Below are 13,899 nucleotides of genomic sequence, written 5' to 3'. Positions count from 1 at the left end.
AAAAAAAAAAAAGATAAACTTGTAATCTAAAAATAAAAGGAAAAGACATTTAAGGGGTCAATTCCAAAAATCTTTGTTTGTTGCAGTTGCCACTTGCGAGGGGCTTGTCCGTCGTTCTCACAAGCTTGGAAAAGCCAGATAAAGAGGGGCAAAATCGTAACTTCACTACCTGCGTTTTCAAGGAAGGTCGCACCACGTCATCAATCCGTGCAGAACTTCGATCGACAAATACAGACCGTCCGATCATCATCCACTAGAAGATTCCAGCTGTTCACGATTCACATCAAAATTGCAAAACAAAAAAATAAAATAAAATAAAATAAAATAAAGGGGAAGAAATTACTCAAAATAATTTTTTTTATTTTTTTTATTTTTTTTATTTTATTTTATTTTTTTTATTGTTTCCTTTTTGCAAATCTGTGCTCAAATCAAACAGTTACAGAGCAAAATTTCGTTCGAACAGCAGTAGTAGGTTCCTCTCTCTCTATCTCTAGCTGCTTTCGGAGTGACTCTCTTCACCTTCTTTCTCTGTTGGCTTCACAGAAATTAAAGCTTCTGTTTCAATCTTCAATGGCGGCCGAAGAGGTTAATAAACCTCCATCACTCCCTCCTTACCCTGAGGTACATTCGTTTTCCTCTCTATTTCCCGCAATTTCTGATATCCATCAACCAAAAATGATCATATGTTCTGTTTTTTCTCTCTTAATTTTTTGCTCCTCTTCGTCTCACTACCTCTAATTTGTTGAATCTATTATGGATTTGTCTGTTAATCTGTTCTTGAATTAGGGTTTCTTCTGATTTTCTGTCTTGTTTACTGAATTTTGTTGTTCTCTGGTGATTTGGTTAACAGGAGAAAATCCTTGTTTCCTTGTGTTTCCTTGTGTTTTCTTGCATTTTCTTCTCTAATCTGAGCGTTTGTTTTTCGGAAAAAATATGAAACGTTGATTATTCATAGGAGATTTTTCATTTCTTTAGCTCTTCTTAGAGATGAGATGAATGTGCTTCTGGTTGACTGCAGTTTCTTCGATGATTTGTTTCTGATCTTATTTTGAACGATTCTTCAGTTCCATCATCCTTAATGAAATGGTTTTGAGGTTTGAATTTTGTTTGAGTCAGAAGAGATTTGAGATTAATGCCATTAACTGAATTTGCTGGAAACAAGTTCATTTGAAATGTGCTTCGATTTGAATTCTCTTGAAATGCTGAGAAAGAAGAATCCTGATTGATTTGGCTATCAAGTTTCAAATTAGATTTGCAAATCATTGAAGCTGATAAAAGTGGATCATGAAAATGAAAGGAAAAGGTTGAATTGAAACACCATTTTTGAACGAGGGGCGTTTTAAATGTTGCAGATGATATTTAGGGCTATTGAGGCATTGAATAGCGATAATGGTTCAAACAAATCCACCATATCAAAGTACATTGAATCAACATATGGGAACTTACCAACTGGGCATTCATCTTTGCTAACGCACCATTTGAACATGATGAAAGCCAGTGGGGAACTTGTGTTCTGGAAGAACAACTACATGAAGAGGGATCCCACGGCACCTCCCCGGCGGGGACGTGGCAGGCCTCCGAAACTGAAGGTGCCTCTGCCGCCTGGTTCTGTTTTATCCCCGCCGAAGCCAAGAGGCCGCCCGCCTAAGGACCCGAATGCGCCTCCAAAACCTCCCAAACCACCAAAGCCAGTGCAGATGAAGGTATCTTCTGGGACTGGAAAACCGAGGGGACGGCCAAGGAAATTCCCTCGGCCAGCAACCCCGCCAGCTCCTCCGGTACCGAGTGGGAGGCCCAGAGGTCGACCTCCCAAGGTGAAGGGTCCATTGACAGAAGTTAGCGTTCAACAATAGATTGTTGCAGTGCAGTGTTAATTGGTAGTATCTTGACTCTTTCTCTATCTCACTCGTATCTATCTCTCTCTTTGTTGCTGTGTGGGGAGTTGTAGTTGTAGTGTTAGTTTTAGTTTGATGTGGGTGTGGGTGTAATTCATGTAAAATGTGTAGTGGTTTGTGAGTCTCTGTTGCTTTCTAATTTACAAAGTGAACATTGACCTGTGCTAATCATAATTTGTTCAGTGTTTCAATCCTTAAAACATCTTTATTTCTTCAAACATGACTCATCAGACTGGTTGTTCTTCCTTTGTGAAACCCCATATGAACACATACACAAGTGTCACTATAGCAAGAGATGTTACATCATGAGTTTGCTTTCAACCAAATATGGTAAGGTTAAGCAGTTGACTTGAAGGGATTAGACGAGTGTGAACATAGAATTACAAGGCTCTAAAAGTCAATATGAGAAGAGACAAGGAAAATTCCTACTAGGTTTGGTTTGATTGGTTGCGTGAGATCCCAATGATTAGAGTGAAGAATGGGTTTTGAAAAGGGGTGGATTGTGAGATCCTACATAGAATGAAGAGAGGAACGAGTGTTAGCGAAGATGCTGAGCCTTGAAGGGGAATGGATTATTAGATCCCACATTGATTGGAGAGGGGAACGAAACATTTTTATAAGGGTGTGGAAACATCTCCCTAATAATCGTGTTTTAAAACCTTGAGAGGAAGTTCGAAAGGAAACGTCTAAAAAAGACAATATCATGTTAAGATAACACTTCTAAATAAAAACATTCTTGTACTTTTAAAAGGTGTCCCTTTAGGCTTATCCATTTTTGTTTGTCACTGGATGTACTTTGAATAGATGGATTGGGGATTCATAGAACCATAGGGAAAGATTTTGAAGGATTTGGCCCACTGCTATGATGGGTGTATTGAATGGTTGGTGTTATAAAAGGAGCATACCAAATGCTTGCTCGTTTTTTCAAATGCATCTTGGTCTTGGAGTAGCTAATGGTGTCGTTACGTAAGTAACTTAGTTCTCTCCCTTTAATTGACCGTTCTATTAGAGTTAGAGTCCATTCACGATAAATGTAAGAATTTTAAATTGCAAAAGGCATCGACAAAATTTTCAACATTACAAATTTGAAAATACACATGTTTATGTTCTTTTTTCTCTCATTGATTGTCCTCAAAATTATGATATAACTCTCGATTTGTCTATAAAACTCAAACATATTAACTCGCAAGCATATGCTAACATACGATATTGTTAAAATATTTAAATTTTTTCTCTATAGCCAATATAGCTCTGAAGAGAGGCAAAAAAGTGGGAAAATAGGAAAGAATAGCTGGAGATGAAGCAAACGAGAGAGAGAAAATGTAAAAGAGAGGTGATGAAGTGTTGATTAACATTTTTCGTCTAACACAAACAACAATTTAAACTTTGATCCATAATAACAATTAATTTTTTTTTTTTAATTTCAAAACAATTAAAAACTTAAAAGGTATTTTAATCCAAAAACTAATGGCACCAAATTAGTGTTATTGTTTTTTAAGAATGGAGGCAAAGATGGATGGGATTCAATTTATATCGGGGATTTTGAAGGGTCTGTGTTTCAGATTTAGTAGTGCTTCTGTTCTGACTTGTGAGGATCATCCATTACTGTTCTCCTTCTGCAGCGCATGAGACCAAACAGAGATAAATTACAGAGAAAGACAGACACAGACACACAAATTACAGACACAGACCGTTCTTATATGCATAATTAATTAATGGCTGACCATAAGGTTTTGGGCTATTCTTTTTTAAAATGTGTTTGTTTAGTGAGAGGTCTACACTATTACAAATAATGTTTTGTTCTCCTCTCTAACCGTGGGATCTCACAGTCCATCTCCCTTTAAGTTCCCACGTCTTTGCTGACACTCCAATCCTCTCTCTTTTGGAGCCCAACGTCCTTCAATTGATGTGCGACCCTCCAATCCTCCCTTTTTTGGAGCCCAGCATCCTTCAATCGATGTGCGACCCTCCAATCCTCCCTTTTTTGGAGCCCAGCATCCTTCAATCGATGTGCGACCCTCCAATCCTCCCTTTTTTGGAGCCCAGCATCCTTCAATCGATGTGCGACCCTCCAATCCTCCCTTTTTTGGAGCCCAGCATCCTTCAATCGATGTGCGACCCTCCAATCCTCCCTTTTTTGGAGCCCAGCATCCTTCAATCGATGTGCGACCCTCCAATCCTCCCTTTTTTGGAGCCCAGCATCCTTCAATCGATGTGCGACCCTCCAATCCTCCCTTTTTTGGAGCCCAGCATCCTTCAATCGATGTGCGACCCTCCAATCCTCCCTTTTTTGGAGCCTAGCGTCCTTACTGACGACCCTCCGATCCTTTCTTTTTTGGAGCCTAGTGTCCTTATTGACACATTGCCTCGTGTCTACTCACTTCGAGGTCCAACCTCTTCGTTAGCACATCGCTCGGTGTTTGACTCTGATACCATTTATAACCGTCTTATTATACTATTTGTAACTGTCCAAGTATACAATTAATTTCTACCATTATTGATCAAAGATCACAATGCAGAAGTAATTAATGATCCACTGATATATGCATTCAATGATTGACTTTATCCACATAAATAGTTTTTACTTTAGATAAAATCATTACATTTTAAGTAAATAATAAATGATCTATGTTTTAAGGCAGTTTGGTGTTTCTGTAGAGAGAAAAAGGTAAAAAAGATGAAGAAAAAGAGGGCTGTTGCCTTATATTTGTAAGAAAAATCCCATGAGATAAAATGACAGTTTCCTTTACAGCAGCCTCCAATTCTTTTTTATCCTATGCTCTTAAATTAAGCTATCTACAAGTGAAGATTTTGGTTCTAATAAGATCTCTCACAATCGATCTGCGTCGTCGTCGTCGTCGTCATCGTCATTAGCTTCATTGGCTTCCATGGTGGTCTTTTGGTTCACTGTAAAGCTCCAGCTGTCTCCTTCTTCTATTTCCCACTGTTTCTTCAGCTCCTTGATGGCTTTGGATGCTGCAGAAGCTATTGCTGGGTTACTATCTTCTGCAAGTCTCTGCAAAATCAATAATAAACATGCAGCCATCAGAGGCTGAGAATGATGCTAGTTCGGTTTGATTAGCTCTTTGGAATCTAGCTTAAAAGACTTCCCCTTTTGTAGAAAGATTAATAAAATAGGCTTTCAACTGCATGAGCGAGAGCAAGTGAACGAACGAGACCCGCATGAGGGTGAGAGCAAGTGAACGAACGAGACCCACATGGGCGAGAGCAAGTGAATGAACTAGACCCGCATGGGCGAGAGCAAGTGAACGAACGAGACCCGCATGAGCGAGAGCAAATGAATGAACTAGACCCGCATGAGCGAGAGCAAGTGAACGAACGAGACCCCACAAGAGAGAGAGCAGTTACCTGCAAAGCTCCCATGCCTGCATTTCCAAGAGTCCACATGGATGGGGCTGCTGCCAGAGCATTGGCCAGTGCTTGTCTTGATTACCAAAACAACAGCAAAGATCAACTTATTACCCCATTGAAGCAATAATAGGAAAAATAACACAGGCTTAAAATTTCCAGTATCTCCAAGAACACACTCTAATTCTAAGCAAGCTATATTACAAGCGTCCATCAGGAATCAAAATCAGCGTACCTAGTATTTTCGTCTGGAGAGCTCGAACATTCTGCAAGTAGCGATACGCTGCTTTTGCCATCCATTGCATCAAGATCCATGAGAGTTCTAATCAACAGCTCGAGCTACGAAAGATAGGAATAACTAATGAGCAAATCGAAACCTTTGTCATTGTCAACTTGACAGTCGAGAAATTCAGACCTCATCTGGATCAGTATAATCAATTCCATCAGCTTCAGAGAGGGCAGAGGCCATGCTCCAATAGATTTCCTATACATCCATTTGATGGAGAATATTGTAATTATGGATACAAACTGTGAAATGAAGAACAATTATTGATGGCCATAGACAAAAAATACCTGAATAGCAGAAATGCGATCAGTTGATAGTTCACCGGTTAAGAAATCGAGACTCTTGCCGTTTTTTTCTAGTTTTATACGGCCCATCACGCCATTGGCAATTGGAAACCCGGGTTCGTTAGACAGAGGACTGCAAATGAATGTCAAAAGTTTAATTAGCTATCAAATACAATCTCTCCTGGCTCCTATAGGGAAATAGAGAGAGAAGAGGAGCAAATGGAGATTCTCAAGTAAAAGAAGAACTTACAATTTGTACATCTTTCTCACCATCATATCATGTATATTTTTGACAAACTGCAACAAAAGAGTACATAAAAAGGTCAAATCTTTCTTGGAAGCAAAAATAAATGGAAAAAGATAACAAAAAAACTACTTCAATTGACTAGAAGTTTAGGGAAATTAGTCAAAATCATTTACGGCTCTCCACCCCCAAGAAAAGAAACGAACACTGTGTACATATGATTTACCTCTAAAGCCGTCATGGCATCTTCCATTGCCCGCTGTTTAGCACGGAAATCAGCCATGCGCAAATCAGCCTGAAAATTGTGAAGCAGCAGTCAGAGCTATGCATGAAACTACACCCATACAAAAGACAACCAAAAAGGAAAAAAAAAAAAAAAAAAAAAAAAAAAAAAAAAAAAAAAAGAGAAACTGCTTTGCTCCACAAGAAGGTAGTACTGTTCAAACCCACCAAATAAATTCCGTCGTAAACCCCAACTGACTCGACATCCTCCCAAAACCGACCCACAAATTTCTAAGCCGGTCTTCAAATTCCCACCAAAATAACTCTCGCTGCAGTCTCTACTCCATCAAATGATTTAATCACCCAACTCGGAATTGTTCGGGTAGGAAGGAGAGGTTTTTTTGAATCTAAATTGTTTTCAGTCATTTTTTGAGTCTATTTCTGGTTTGGAGATCAATAGAGGAAAGAATTTGATTCTGGATATCAACTGTGATTCAATCAAGATGAATAGGTGGGCAGCATTAATGAGGAGGGAGGTAGGTTCCTTTTGTAGTTCTTATTTAGGTCGCAACCATCATAGTTTTCCTTTTCGGGACCTTGTTTTTTCTCTAAAGGGGTAGATTCCGACCTACGTTCAATCCTTGTTTAGCATCCTTGTGTCAGTTAGTAAGACTTCGGAGAAGCTTACGGGAGATGTCTTATGGAAAGAGTTCGATGAAGGAATGGGTCTCATTTAGTGGAGTTGAAGAAGATGTCTAAGCCTATACACCTTGGGGGGGTAAGTTTTCCAAATGAGGAATTGTTAGCCAAGTAGTTATGGCGTTTTATCCATAAGCCCAATTCTTTATGGCAAAGGGTCATTGCAAATAAGTATGCCCCCATGCTCATGAATGGTCTTTGGATGGGACCTTCAAAGGCACTTCCAAAAATTTGGGGAAAGCTACCTCCGTTGGGTTTCCTTATTTTTCTTTGTTTATCTAGTATGAGATGAGTCATGGGAGGGATACCTATTTTTGGGTAGATATATGGTTGGGAGACAAACCCCTTTGATCCTTTCTCCCTTATTTATACCATCTTTCCTCTATAAGGAATCACTCGGTAGCTTCAGTTCTTCTTGCTCAAAGAATAAACCCACCGCTAGCAGATATTGTTCTCTTTAGATTTTTCCTTCTAGACTTCCCCTCAGAGTATTAAAACGCGTATGCTAGGGAGAAGTTTTCACACCCTTATAAGAAATGTTTCGTTCCCCTCTCCAACCGATGTGAGATCTCACATATCTTTAGCTCAATTTAGAGTTTTGTCCTTCTTTGTCTGACAGGGAAACAACAAACATTGTTAGCATTTTGCCCTGGTTGAGGGTTCTTTTGTTCATCTTGAGAAAGGGGATATCTACTTCCAAAGGTTTTTCCTGCAGATATATATATATATATATATATTTATTTATTTATTTATTTTTACTTTGGAAGGTTAAAATTACCAAGTGAAGTGAAGTTCTTTTCTTGACAAGTCCTCCACAGAAGAATTAACACTTTGGACAGTTTTTCAAGGACTTTGTCTAGGTTGATGGGTCCTCAGTTGCATCCTTTGCAGGAGAGCAACTAAGGACATTAGCCATTTTTAGCCGGACGAGTTGTCTTCGTCGGGTCATTTTGGGATTGTTTTTTCGAGGAGCATGGTTTTCAATTTTTTCGAGGAGCATGCCTCAGTTGCATCATAAATGCATGCATCAAGAGTAACTAAAATCAAGAATATCGGGATACAACAAGGTACCTCTAAGGCTCCATCACTCCAATGCTCATCTGCAGCACTTTTCAGACTAGATTGAGCCTTTTCTCTCAAAGCCTGGAAGAGAATAGAAGTTCAATAAATATTAAATGGATTTAATATTCTATCCATATAAGATTCAAAATTATCAATTTAAGCTTACTGTAGCAATGCGTCGCAGTCGCTCAGCTTTTTTCTTCACATTACGGTCAATTGTTTCTGTATCCTCTCTAGCTCGAGCTAAACAACAAAAATATAGGAGTTTACAAGTTATGTTATAAAATTATTAGTGACGAAAACATATGCAAATATGAAAATAAAAGGCAGGAAATAAACAGAAAAAGGAAGCTCATATTTCAAAAGTTTGAATGTTACTGGTGGATGACATGAAAAGGGAAAAATAAATTAAGAAAATCATAAAGAAGAGGGGACCAAAAGAAAACCACTTCTGGATTTGGATTGACCAGTTGGAAGAATCCATGTTGAGGGCAAACATAGACTGAACAAGTAGCAGACAAGCCAAACCCGAAGTTCTTGGAGACAAAAAACTAGCAAAGATGAGTTTAGAACATGAATGAAAATATAGTCCTCCAGGTTTTTTGAGTACCAAAGGACAAGATATGCAGGCGCACGATGTAGGAAAAAAACTGCATCTAAAGTAAAGGGATACCATCAAGCTTAAGAAACTTAGATCCAAGAACAGCAACATCTTGACGTGCACGTGCATCCAGTCTCATTATGCCACTGATAATAGTAGGAAAATATGTAAATAAGTTCAAAGTGGATGAAAAATCTAACATTTACATGCATCATAACCAACACAGACATATCCACTTTCAAGCATATATCATAAGAGCGTGTGAGAAGCAATCCATGAACCTAATAATGGTATAATTTTGATAGAAGTTTTGAACACAATTTTTCCTGAATATGTTCTTCTAAAATTCAAATGGAACAAATTCATTTTATCATGATAACCAGGGTAATTCTTTTTTTTTCTCTATATCAAATAATCCAAAATGTCTCTATGTTTACATTTGAATCGATCATATGCATCTAAAGCACAGGTAAGAGTGAATACTAACTACTAATACTGACAATCTTCATTGAAGTAGTTAGATAGACATCATTACGACCACGAAAGAAAATGATTCTAAAACATGGATATTACCGAGAAAGCAATACAATATCATTGCGAGCCCTTTCATTTACAAATTTTGCATCATTGTACGCAAACCGACAGGCTTCAGCTATTCCAGGGTTGTACTTAATGGTCCTTCTAGGCACGGTCGGCTGCTTATCTTTATCATCTCCTGTTTGGGCACTGATGAGGGATATAAATAATCTTATTATGTGAGCTCAAAATATCACTAAGAATAATAGTTTGTGTTCTTCGACAACTATCGCTGATTATGTGATTTCCCTGATCTTAACAAAATTCAAAATCATACAAGACTTCATAATGATTGCGAAATGGTCAGCAACAAATTGATTGAATGTGCTATATCAAGTCTAAAATTAAATAACACACATATTTTAGATTATAGAAATAATGAAGCATTTATAAGTATAATAGGCAGGAGTAGAGAAAGGAAAAGGAAGACATTTGAAATAATAGTTTTCCTGAATAAAAAGGAAGAAAGCTGCCTTCCCTAAGAATAGGAAGGGGGTAAAAAGCTCATATTCCTTATGTTGTCCTTGATATTATTCCTCAGGTGAGTGTATGTGTGCGTGCATATAAGTGAACTTAGATATATTCCTCAGTATATTCATTATAGCAAGGTAACACGAATAGAATATCTGTAGTTTCTCCATGGGAAAGCCCAACAACATAACACTGCACTTAAGAAGGTGACTTGACTACCCTTGAGTTCTTATATATAATTTGGTAGAACATTCTTTAAAATAACTTGATGCTTTTCTCTTACAAAGGGAAATGAAAACGTACAATTCATCTCAACCAATTACGTAGGCATAGTAAACTATAGAGACAACATTAGATCAGTAAACTTTTAGAATCAAACATATCAGAAAATTCACTAATGATTGTCAGCATCATCTTACCATCTTAAACCTGCAGGATTATCAGAAGGCATAGCACATTCTTTAGTATCTGTATGATGAGTCCCTGTTGAGGAGCATAACACTGCAGGTTTGCGTGACAGGGTAAAGCACAAAGGTTTTCCATATGAGTTCCGCCGCCCATGACTAGAAACTTTGACTTTTGCTGCAAGAGACATCCATGGAGCTCCCCAATGTCAACTCAACAGCTTGATGGATTTAATTTTTCACGTTCTGACTTGGATAAAGAAGAAAGAACTCCATAAGAATTAGATAAAGTTGCCTTACTGGTCACTACTGGGCTGCTCGAAACCTTGATTGCAGTTAATGCCATGGAAGGATCAATGAGAAAAAGGAATGAACCTAGCAAGGAACGTGATCTTAGGATAACTCACAGCCAGATTGGCACAAAAAGATATTTCATAGATTCTATATTGATCTCTACATAAAATAGACAAATAAAACTAACAGATACATTTTAAATTAAGCAAGAGCACAAAAATTAAATATACATCCTTCATATTGAAAGGATGCTTATATATGAAGTGTTATGGCAGTTTTGATTAGATGACAATCACAAGAGCAGGAATTCAGCCATTTTCACCCTGCTGTTCAACAACATTGTTATTCACAACAGACCACAAAATAGATAATCATACTTCATGTACCGAGTATGCTATTGATGTACCGAGTATGCTACATATTCCATTCTGAAAGAATATTCCTAGTATTCCCATCAGCAATGGTTTATGTACCACACTAAAAGCATCTGACATACTCTTAAAGTGAGAAATGGTTCAACAGTTGTTTAGATTGTTCAAATTAACCACTAAACTACGATTAGAATCGGAAAATCTCAAGGCTATAAAATCAGGTTTGTCTTGGGTCTTCTTTTCAGAAAGGAAAGTAAAATACTTGTCATTTGTTGCAAAAAGAGGTAGTCTTTTCTATTTCTTCAATATTAGTTCTTCTTTGACGCAAAGAATCTGTTGGCAAATATTTTGATGTCTCCAAAAGACATGATGCCACGCTGATAACTGTAGAAAGCCCAATCAGTAGATGCCCATAGAGAAGTTAAATCTATGTGACTCCCAAAGCTCCTCACAACACTTCTTCACCTCTCCAAAAAAATTTATATCAAGAAAACGAGACTGCCACATAATCTTTTCTTTGTCATTGAACCCCTTCTCAAACAGATAAGTACACAGAGTTGGGAAATACTCAATTTTGATTTCTTTCGCCACTTTGTACTCTAGATAAAATTTCTTGAAATTTCGTACTTTGTCTTCATATAAGAAGATATTTCATCCTCTTTTGAGCTCATTTTCTTATTAATATAATGTTTGTTTTCTATCCCATATGTTGCAAGTGTAACTATCTTGCTTGCTTTTCATATTAATTTCAAGAGAGGTACATGTGACTTTTATAATACATAAAGAATACATAAAAGCTAACTAAATCCTAGATATTAGGTAGCAATAAATATGCATAAATCTCTAGATACTGGTAACAACAAATCTAAATAAATCTGTAGATACTAGGTAACAATTTGAGGTGATAGATATTTTTTGAACAATTTAATGATATAATTGAAGCTTAATTTCATATCAGAATCAACATTTTACACTCTAACAATAAAAAAATAAAGGTACTTTTCACCATCTGCATGTCAACATGCTTCTTAATAAAATGGAATTGCCGAACGAAAAAATAGGCATTTGTTTGAGGTTGCACGTGCTATAATGCTTTCTATGCATGTTCTAAGTAGTTATGGGAGAGGCTTTACTCGTGGCTACTTATTTGATAAATACGATAACTAGTAAGGTTTTGAACTTTATAACACCCTTGAATGTATTAAAACCATTTTTTCCAACTTGTTCGCATACATTTCGGTTGACCCATGAAAATTTTGGTTGCACTACATATGTTCACATATCTAGCCCTTTTTCGATTGGAGCTTGATCATAGAACTATAAACTCCATTTTTTTGGGTTATGCTTCAAATTAAAATAGGCACAAATGTTTTGATCCTCAGAGAGAAAGATAAAGGGAGGTCATTTGTTTTCTCAGAAGTAACTTTCCACTGTTTCAGTCAAAAGTTATGTTTCCTTGTGAAACAAAGACATACCAATTTCCTAGCGCTGAAGGTCAATGGATGCACACTTCAATACTTCCTCGGCTATTCACACTTAGCAAAAGACCTAATTTTAGGGATGGGGCTAACACTCTCTTCAGGTTTCTCATTTGGAAAGGTTAGCACTTGCCTTGCTGAGGCACTTCCAACAATTTTCTCCTCGGCTCTTCAAAAGGAACTCTTCATATTTCCTCCAAGAATATGATCTAAACCATTACTAAAACCTACATTGGCAGTTCCCACAAATCAAATAGTAACTCCTTATGATTTCAACTGATCGAGAAAAATTAATCACATTCAAAGAAATCTGCAAATCACAACGCTTGATCCCCACTTGGGAAATTTGTTCTCTCAGGTAACAGATCATAATTGTATGGAAGTTAATAAGTTGAAATTACAGCATCAAAATTCAATAATCCAAACAATAACACTAGTTTCCATACCAAGCTTAATTGAAATAAGAAAAGAATCAAAATCAAGCTATAAGCACCAACGAAAATGAAGTTTACATTCATCAAGACAGCAAATATAAAGATCAAGGTAGAGTGATGAGTAATAACACAATCTCAGGAGTTCAAAGCTTAAAACACGATTAGAGAAAACCCGATTAAAGAAAAGTAGAGCTAGGAGCATCTGAACGAGCAAACTGCAAAACTAACCTGTCCGAAGGACCAAAACAGATTAGACAATAGAAAAGGGAGATGAACAGCTGCAAAATTTGTAGTGAGGGACAAAGGGGAAGCAAATGCAAGGGAAGAAATTGGAACCACAAACAAAATCTATGGCGCCGTGAAAGCCAACACAATCGGACAAACAATGGGAATGAAAATGAATGGATGGAATGAGGGCCTACGGGGTCAGCAACTTCTTCACATTCAATGGATTCGCCGCCGTCCACACGTTATGATGACTACCCATTCCCAATTTCACCACGTATGGATAAATCTATTGACTACCAGTTCGAAATTCATGTGATTTTCTCTAAAATTCAATGGATTTTTTTTTTCTTCATGCTTCCGGCCATGATAGAACGGATAAGAATGGATAAGAGGCTCTGAAATGGACGTGAAGGGATGGAGATCATTTTTTATTTTTGTTAAGGTAAGAATGAATTATCGAATATTTAACCTTCATTAACATTTTGTTTTTTTTTTATTAAATATATTAAATGTCTCTTAATATATATTATTTTTTAATTTAAAACTCATTTAATAAATATTAAATAATGCACGGTAATACAGATGATACAAGCGTTATCAAGAATGATTGGGCATAAAGCGTTTGCCGTCAAATCCTAGGGCTCAACCCTGGACAGGAAGTTGAAACTACCAAACTGGAGTACGGAAGGGGCATAGGGAATTTCCGACGGAGCAGTAAAATGCGTAGAGATTGGAAAGGACACCAACGGCAAAAGCACTTTGTTGGGGTACAAAATTTAGTTGAGGTAAATTGAATCGAGATCAATAAACTCAAAAACTTTAGTCCAAAACTCAAATCGAAAATTTGAGAGCTCAAAGCTGAGTGAACTCGATCCATACAATGCCTATGAAAAAACTCAATAAAAAGACGTTAACATTCATTTCAATTTAGATACTCAAAAAAGAAGTCAACGAATACAAAAGACTCCTGAAAATTAACGT

General features: G+C 37.2%; 2 protein-coding genes across 5 annotated transcripts; one reads left to right on the top strand and one right to left on the bottom strand.

Moving 5' to 3' along the window:
* Positions 1-411: 411 nt before the first annotated feature.
* On the top strand, positions 412-2,113 carry LOC111789856 (HMG-Y-related protein A-like). The gene is made up of 2 exons (XM_023670567.1): positions 412-621; positions 1,353-2,113. The coding sequence occupies exons 1-2, from the start codon at positions 571-573 to the stop codon at positions 1,851-1,853; spliced, it is 552 nt and encodes a 183-aa protein (XP_023526335.1). The 5' UTR covers positions 412-570; the 3' UTR covers positions 1,854-2,113.
* Positions 2,114-4,739: 2,626 nt separating this feature from the next.
* On the bottom strand, positions 4,740-13,335 carry LOC111790816 (the record flags this gene model as incomplete). Of its 4 annotated transcripts, none has more annotated exon segments than XM_023671882.1 (14): positions 4,740-4,911; positions 5,265-5,340; positions 5,500-5,603; positions 5,680-5,748; positions 5,838-5,967; positions 6,085-6,131; positions 6,305-6,373; positions 8,071-8,142; positions 8,228-8,304; positions 8,735-8,808; positions 9,236-9,388; positions 10,129-10,291; positions 10,414-10,488; positions 12,919-13,335. In XM_023671882.1, coding segments are annotated over 13 exon segments (1,252 nt in total), but the record flags the coding sequence as incomplete, so codon positions are not given.
* Positions 13,336-13,899: the final 564 nt, after the last annotated feature.

The sequence above is a fragment of the Cucurbita pepo genome, chromosome LG03 (genome assembly GCF_002806865.2).
Source record: "Cucurbita pepo subsp. pepo cultivar mu-cu-16 chromosome LG03, ASM280686v2, whole genome shotgun sequence".
Lineage (NCBI taxonomy): Eukaryota > Viridiplantae > Streptophyta > Magnoliopsida > Cucurbitales > Cucurbitaceae > Cucurbita > Cucurbita pepo.
The sequence above is the reverse complement of the archived record's forward strand: the minus strand, read 5'-3'. Positions and strand labels throughout refer to the sequence as shown.